Source organism: Zootoca vivipara, chromosome 8, assembly GCF_965207765.1.
Source record: "Zootoca vivipara chromosome 8, rZooViv2.hap1.1, whole genome shotgun sequence".
NCBI lineage: Eukaryota > Metazoa > Chordata > Lepidosauria > Squamata > Lacertidae > Zootoca > Zootoca vivipara.
In genome coordinates, this window is record NC_142591.1 from 20,597,993 (window position 1) to 20,606,745 (window position 8,753).

At 45.3% G+C, this 8,753-nt stretch overlaps 1 protein-coding gene and 1 pseudogene across 1 annotated transcript; both read left to right on the forward strand.

Moving 5' to 3' along the window:
* The first annotated feature begins 472 nt into the window (after positions 1-472).
* Positions 473-1,922, forward strand: LOC148684749 (uncharacterized; annotated as a pseudogene).
* A 113-nt stretch (positions 1,923-2,035) lies between these two features.
* Positions 2,036-4,914, forward strand: MC4R (melanocortin 4 receptor). Its single transcript, XM_035125377.3, has one exon. The coding sequence runs from the start codon at positions 3,230-3,232 to the stop codon at positions 4,229-4,231; it is 1,002 nt and encodes a 333-aa protein (XP_034981268.1). The 5' UTR covers positions 2,036-3,229; the 3' UTR covers positions 4,232-4,914.
* The last annotated feature ends 3,839 nt before the right edge of the window (positions 4,915-8,753 follow it).

Sequence of the window (8,753 nt, forward strand, 5' to 3'; positions counted from 1 at the left end):
AATCCTATGTCCCACAAATAACCCAGAGATGCATTTTAAATAAAAGCACACATTCTACTCATGTAAAAACACGCTGATTCCGGGACCGTCCGCAAGCCGGATTTAGAAGGCGATTGGGCTGGATCCGGCCCCCGGGCCTTAGTTTGCCTACAAAATCCCAATTCTGCCCAAAACTGCTCCTTGAGGAATGATGGGAAATCTGTAGCCCTCTGGAAATTGTATGACTCCACCATTCATTAGCAAGAAGAATGAATGGCTGCCAAATAAAACTGGCAAGAGGCCAAACTTGAGAAAAGATCTTGTTTTCAGCTGTGTGCAGAGGAAGAGCTCCAGAGTGGAATTTTAATGGCGGAGACTGGACATGTACTCTGTGGGTTATTTATGGCCGCAGCCCATACGCTAGTTGGTGAACAGTGGAAGGAATGGAATGTGACCTTGTACCATCCAGATAAACACTGCAAAGAACCGAACAATGGAAGATAGTAATTAATTCTCCCAGCACACCAAGCCTGAAACAACAAATGTATATGAAGGACTACACACATGTAATGGATTTTATACTTAGAAGATGTAACAGAGGCGCTGTTTGTAAGGAGGAAAATGCGGTCAGCTGCAAGAATAATGTAATGAAGATTGACGGATGACAACTGAACACTAAATAAGAAATGATGCAGCTATGGGAGGAAATGATCGATATATGTTTACAACAGGAGCGGGAAACCTGATTGTAAGAAATTGTTTTAAATTAAAGCAATTGGGTTGGATTTGTAATAATTTGGAAAATTAATAAAAAAAATAGTTGGAAAAACACAAAATAAAAGCTGAGGTTGCTAAACTAGGGCCGCCATATGTCCGAGATTTCAAAGGCAGAATTGACCTCTGGAGGGAAATTCCGAAAGTTGGTACCTTGTCTCAGTTCTTGGGCAAAAAGCTCAACAATGTTGATGGTTTCCTGGTTTTTACGTTTTGAAATATGGCAACCTTAGCCGAACAGATTCTGGAGTTGGGGTATTGTTTAGGGGGTTAACTGTTTTAAATACTGTTTTTGTTTTGCTGTTGCTTTTTATTGAGGGAGGGGAGATATGTCTGGGAGCAGAGAAGCTGGGGAGAGCAGGAGGGGCCAATCACAGTGGTTCAGGGTAGGAGGAGGTGTGGTGAAGTGGGGCAGGCTGGGTAAAGGGCAGTTAGTGACTGGGGAATTGAGGTTGCCCTATCAGCCAGCCTTCGGGTCTGTGGCTGCTGTTGCTGAATGCTAGGTCTGGTCGACTGAGTAAGACCTCCATCATCCATGATCTGACTGTGGATGAGGAGGCCAGTCTGGTCTGTATCACTGAGTGGGTGAGCAGGGTGGAGTTGGTCTGACCCAATTGTGCCCACTTGGGTACTTGGTGCAGCATCAGGCCAGACTTGAAGGTCAGGGAGGGGGGGGGGTTACTGTGGTCTAAAGAGATTCCCCTCTCTTCTCTCCTCAGGCTCTCTGTTCAGGTGTGTGCGACAGGAATCCACAGCATCTGTTCATAGCACTGGACAAATGGGAGATTCCGCTGGTTTTCATCCTGCCTCGCTGCCTGGCAGTCTCCCTGCCTGAGCTGACAGAGCTGGTCTCAGAGGCAATGTTGAGGACTCCCAGACTGCTGGTTCTGGGCGACTTCAACATCCATGCCGAGGCGACTGGCTCTGGGGTGGCTCAGGACTTTATGGCTGCCATGACAAGCATGGGGCTGTCCCAATATGTCATTGGCCTAACGCATGTGGCAGGCCACACTCTGGACCTTGTTTTCTCAACTGGGCAGGAAGAAGGTGATCTCAGCGTGGGGTATATTGACATCAGGCCCTTGTCATGGTCAGATCACTTCCTGTTGAGACATTTCCCATCATCCTTAACCATTGTCCATGGGGGAACAGCTCTCCCACCTCTGTGATATAGAATACAACTATGTCCTACATTTCACTTGACCATAACGCAGATCACTTATTTCAAACATCATGATTCCGGTTCCTTTCCCCCCGAGATGGTATTATGACTCAGGGAAGAAGAAGAAGAAGAAGAAGAAGAAGAAGAAGAAGAAGAAGAAGAAGAAGAAGAAGAAGAAGAAGAAGAAGAAGAAGAAGAAGAAGAAGAAGAAGAAGAAGAAGAAGAAAAAGTGTGTTAAGGGCATATCTACAGCTCCTGCTTAAACGGTTTGTCATTTCCACTCTGCAGAGAACCCTGGGGGACTGTCAGCAAATGAACAGAGCTATGTAGCATATTTGAAAAGAAAATTCTGAATACAGGTACTTGAATGCAGCATTGTGGTGTTGCACAATTGAACTAACTCTGGGAATATTGAGGGGAGGAATCAAAGGCTGATGTATTCTGGAGTCATTATTTCTTGCACTAAAACCTTTGTGTGATCCTGGCATTCCTAATCAAAACAAAGTAAATTCAAACAGAACAGCAGCATCATTCAATAATCATAATTATGATCCAAAGCCCTAACTTGTAACATCATGTATATTCTTAGAATTTAATTTCCACATCTCATGGAGAATGATGCTGATACTGTTATAAAATCTCAACAAAAATCTAAGGCAGCAAAAGAAATTTGCTGTGCTTTTCTGGCGTCTCCTGTAGCTTTGGGGAGCAGTGCAACACCAGAAGCTGTTTTGCCAAGCTGTGTAAAATCCTGAAATGTATTCAGCATGTCCAGCCTGCACACATCCCTTTCTCTCTATTGGCTGATCAGTAAATCGGAGGCTGACTACCTTTCCCCCCAACACAGTATAAGAAGCAGTAGCGGCAGGCAGGCAGGCATTGCACAGAAGGCTGAGTAGTATTTATGGTTTTCAATGATATGTATCTCTCTCAGTAGCAGGGACTAGAGCACTCTAGCCTTGTGGTTTTACAGAGAACAACAGGAAAGTAATTCTTGACGCTCCCGGCTTTCTTGAGAGGGAGGCAGCATTCAGCCAGATCATTCCCAGTGGGTACAACAGGCGATTGCAGAGTTGGATAAGCCAGCAATAATTGCAAAACACTGCAGCTTTACCTTGTCCAACAGATTCTGGTTTCCGGCTGCTGTACACCATCCCACTCTTTGGAAACGGCATTCGACCAGTTCTGCAGCTCCTCAGCCAGTGAAAAACCCCAAAGAACTATTCAAAGAGGGGAAACCAGTGACAGGTGGATTTCATTATCAAGCAGCAAACTGGCAAGCCACCACCTGATTTGGCAGTGGCTCTTTGTGAGATGAACTTCACGCAGCACTATGGAGTTCACGAACACCTTGGCTTGTGGAATCGCAGCTATGGACTACGTGGCGGAGGAGGCACAAATCGATCCCTGGGGAAGGCTTACTCTTCGGAAGGCTGCTACGAGCAACTTTTCGTCTCGCCCGAAGTGTTCGTCATGCTGGGCTTTGTCAGCTTGCTGGAGAACGTGCTGGTGATTGTGGCCATCGCCAAGAACAAGAACTTGCACTCGCCGATGTACTTCTTCATCTGCAGCTTGGCGGTGGCCGACATGCTGGTGAGCGTCTCCAATGGGTCAGAGACCATTGTCATCACCCTGCTGAACAACACCGACGCAGATGCGCAAGGCTTCACCGTCAGCATCGACAACATCATCGACTCGGTCATCTGCAGCTCTTTGCTCGCCTCCATCTGCAGCCTGCTCTCCATTGCTGTGGACAGGTATTTCACCATCTTCTACGCTCTCCAGTACCACAACATCATGACGGTGAGGCGTGTGTTCATCATCATCACCTGCATCTGGGCTGCTTGCACCATCTCGGGCATTCTGTTCATCATTTACTCGGACAGCAGCGCCGTCATCATTTGCCTCATCACCATGTTCTTCACCATGCTAGTCCTCATGGCTTCTCTCTACGTCCACATGTTCCTGCTGGCCCGGCTGCACATTAGGAAGATTGCCATCCTCCCTGGCAGCGGTCCGATACGCCAGGGCGCCAATATGAAGGGGGCCATCACCCTGACCATCTTGATTGGCGTGTTTGTTGTGTGCTGGGCTCCGCTCTTCCTTCACTTGCTCTTCTACATCTCCTGCCCTCACAACCCTTACTGCATCTGCTTCATGTCCCACTTTAACCTGTACCTCATCCTTATCATGTGCAACTCCATTATCGACCCTCTTATCTACGCCTTCCGGAGTCAAGAGCTAAGGAAAACCTTCAAGGAGATCATGTGTTGCTGTAGCTTGCGAGAGCTCTGCGATTTCTCTGGCAAATACTGAGTGGATGTGGCTCAGCTACCACACAGACACACACACTTGCCACTTTTAAGGCTGCCTTGGCTGCATCCATAACAACAAACCTCTTTCTACTGTAGTTCTTAGTTGCATCTTTCCTCCTCCTCGCTCGTCGTGCTTCAAGTGCGATTATTTCAATGTCAAAGCAGTGGTGGTGATTGGAAATGTTCCGACAGGCTGCAATTAAAGGAACAATGTCAAGTTATTTTTGAAACTGTCAGACACCAATAAATGGATGCTGAGGATTGCGAAGAAACAATTGCCTTATGAATGCACATAACTGTGCAGATATAAAATGCACACAGCCGTGTTCTTAGACTTGCTCCATTGTACTGTTTTGATTCAAGAACTGGAGTTAGTTTATGCCTCTGACCCATGTTGCTAATTTTAATTAAGCTCAAATGTATATTAAAGAGGCATCGTGTAATGCCATCAATCTAGCTAAAGTTAGAACTAGCAACCATTGGGGTCACTGGAATTTGAGGGTTTTTTTTTGGGGGGGGACTGTAAATTATGCTATAAATGGTGTTATGAACAATGTTTTGCTTCCCTGAAAGTGTTCATATTGGATTGTGACAATAAGAAATGTCGTTTGTATTTATTTACTTGCTTAGTTTACTTAAACTTGTTTCCATAAGATGCTCAAGGTGAAATACAGAATTAAAGTACACCTTAAACACAGAATCGAACAATTGAAGTCACACAGCTTAAAATGTATGTCGTCAGATGCCCTGTGATCGTCGAATGAAGGATGGTATATAAATTAAACAAACAAACAAACAAATCATTTAAAAGCATGTTTAAAATTACATAAATAAAGTGAGGGATAAAAGCACTCTGCATTAAATGTTGGATCAGGTTATCTCCAAACTAGATGTTTAGCAGCAGTCCTAAGGGGTCAGATCTGGCCTCCGAGGAACACATTGCTCACTGCAGCTGCCACATTGTTGGAAGGATGCTGGTGGTGCTGGAGGGAAAGCGAGCAAAGACTTTGAGTGAAAAGACCAAGAGGAAGGAAGGGACTTTGCCCTTTGCAACTGTGCAGCAGCCTAGAGACATTGTGGAGAGCACCTGTCCTGTACCCTCTCCCCAGAACCCACTTTGTCACGGCACAAACATCCTGACACTGGTGATGCTAAGCCCCTGTGGTGCTGGTGCACTTGCATGTGATGACTGAAGGGGACAGGTGGACAGACAACCCTGAGAGATGGCATGTCACTCTACATCTCAGGTGCCAAAACCTCCTGGGGAGGCCCTGCAAAGGACATAAGCAGAGGGGGACTTGTAGCACTCCTGCTCAAGGCTTAAAGTCCTAGGTACTTTTTAATACTCCAAGAGGCCTAAGGGCTTAGTGCCCCTTCCTTGTCACTATGCTTGGTCCTATATACCTGAAGGAGCGTCTCCACCCCCATTGTTCAGCCCGGACACTGAGATCCAGCGCCGAGGGCCTTCTGGCGGTTCCCTCACTGAGAGAAGCGAAGCTACAGGGAGTCAGGCAGAGGGCCTTCTCGGTAGTGGCGCCCGCCCTGTGGAATGTCCTTCCATCGGAGGTCAAGGAGGTAAAGAACTACCTGACATTCAGAAAACACCTAAAGGCAGCCCTGTTTAGGGAAGTTTTTAATCTGTGATATTTTAATGTATTTTGGTTTTTGTTGGAAGCCACCCAGATAAATAAATAAATAAATAAATAAATAAATAAATAATAATAATGCTGCCAAGGGGAGCAAGGTAAATGTAAAGTCTACAAAACTGGGCAGATCCAATATAAAAACAACTCTGAAAGTGTATACAGTCGTACCTTGGATCCTGGACGCCTTGTGAGTCGAACATTTTAGTTCCCGAATGCCACAAACCCAGAAGTGAGTGTTCCAGTTTGCGAACGTTCTTTGGAACCCGAACGTCTGACGTGACTTCCGCGGCCTCCGATTGGCTGCAGGAAGCTCCTGCAGGTGGAAGCTGCACCTTGTATTTCTGAAAGCTTTGGAAGTTGAACAGACTTCTGGAACGGATTCTGTTCAATTTCCAAGGTACGACTATATTCGATTCTGACCAAACTAGGCCACCTGAGGTATATTTTGCTCTAGGACAGGCACCCCCAAACTTTGACCCTCCAGATGTTTTGGGCTACAATTCCCATCTTCCCTGATCACTGGTCCTGTTATCTAGGGATCATGGGAGTTGTAGGCCAAAACATCTGGAGGGTCAAAGTTTGGGGATGCCTGCTCTAGGAGGCTTGGTTTGGCAGAATCGAGTATACACTTGCAGAGCTAATGCTAAATACATTACTTCTGGTAAATGACCCACCACAGCCGCAAGAGGGCCATGAAAACTTGTTCCCAGGCTTTTTAGACTTGTCTACCCATGTACTGTCTGAAACCAAAGGGGTGCATGGGTTGCCAGATGTGAAATATATTGGCTATTTTTCGGCTTTTCTACTTCACTAAACCTGAGCCCTTTATTCCCCCATCACAATAATTTCTGCAAGGGTGTTTTGTTTTTTTCCTCCCTCTCACAAATTTTGACGCCTATAAAACAAAACGTTTTATGACTAATTAAAGCTGGAATTAACACACCTGTAAGTGGTTGAAGGAACATGCAATGTAATGAGCAGCACAATTATTTTCAAAGCAAGCATCTAGCCCTGGAAAAGTACAAGGAGTGTTCCCATTAAATCTATATAAGAGCATTTTGGATCCCCCAAACTATGACTCAGCTAAGCTGGGTCACTATGACATGATGCCTTTAATTACAGGGTATCTGAGATAGTTTCAGCTGCGACAATGTGGCAGACACATTATTTTCTGAACTCACACAAAGAATGAAAAGCAAGATTTGAGGTTTTCGTCATTCCTTCCTCTCCTTTGATTCATGCTTTGTGCAAATATGACAATTCACTCAGCAACCAAGTGCTCTTTGGGATGTGGCACAGACATTGATACAAAAGAGCCTTATTTTGAAGCAAGTGCAACTGCCGCTCAGAAAGTGTGTTTGAGCATTGTCTCATCTGGAGGTTTCGGGAAATGAGAGGGGGAAATCAAGGCTGTAATCCTAACCCTGGATCTGGGCTGTCGGAGCAGGTTAGGAGCCAATAGTATTGCCAGACCAGATATGGCCAGTAGGTGATCCTTCCTGGTTTCAATGTGTATTATAGCTTTAAATCTTTATATATTTATCTGTATAATGAGGGCATCATCATATAGCCAACTTACAATGAGGAACTAGTGCTAGATGCTGCTATATATCTGTCATTATAATTAGAACTACACGTTACTTAATGAAAATTTGGCCTGCCTAGCTTGACAAGTTAACATGCCCAAGATGTGAACTCAGTGCTGGATTTAATATATGCTAAACAAGCTAGGTGGCACTGTGGTTAAACCACTGAGCCTAGGGCTTGCTGATCAGAAGGTCGGCGGTTCGAATCCCTGTGACGGGGTGAGCTCCCGTTGCTTGGTCCCAGCTCCTGCCAACCTAGCAGTTCGAAAGCACGTCAAAATGCAAGTAGATAAATAGGAACCGCTACAGCGGGAAGGTAAACGGCGTTTCCATGTGCTGCTCTGGTTTGCCAGAAGCGGCTTTGTCATGCTGGCCACATGACCTGGAAGCTGTACGCCGGCTCCCTCGGCCAATAATGCGAGATGAGCGCGCAACCCCAGAGTCGGTCACGACTGGACCTAATGGTCAGGGGTCCCTTTACCTTTAAACAAGCTATAGCTTAGGGCCCCACTCTCTTGGGGGTGCCAAAAAAATTTAAAGGGAAAAAAACCCCAGATGTACCCTGTTTCTCATATTTTAAGACATACCCATAAAATAAGCCATAGCAGGATTTTTAAGCATTCAAGGAATATAAGCCATACCCCGAAAATAAGACATAGTGATAGGCACAGCAGCAATGCCGGCTGCGGCAGGAGGAGGAGGAAAAAAATAAGACATCCCTTGAAAATAAGCCATAGTGTGTTTTTTTGAGGAAAAAATAAATATAAGACATGTCTTATAATATGAGAAACACGGTACATTTCCAAATATAAGATAAAAAACAAATAAAATAAAACCTACATACAGCAACAGTGTTTTGTGTTGTGTAGGCTCCTATGATGTAAATAATGGGCCCTGCTTGCTATATAAAGGGTCCCGTTACCTTCAGTAGCTTAGGACCTCGTCAAACCTAAATCCAGCCTTGGGTGAACTGTACTTGGCTCAACCCAAAGGACAGCTGATGTCATGAACCCTAATTGATCAGAGATAAGGCCAGCACGTGCGTTCACTCCCAAGCATAGCTGCCAAGTTTTCCCTTTTCTCGCGAGGAAGCCTATTCAGCATAAGGGAAAATCCCTTTAAAAAAAGGGATAACTTGGCAGCTATGCTCCCAAGTAGGGAGGAAGGTTCACATAATGTAGAACAGCTGCATAGCCTGGCATCACGCCCTTGCGAAGGGTATATAAGCTCCTAACTTCAGAAGCTGAGTCGAGTCTCCATGTTCGAGTTCTACCAGTAAACATTGGATGTT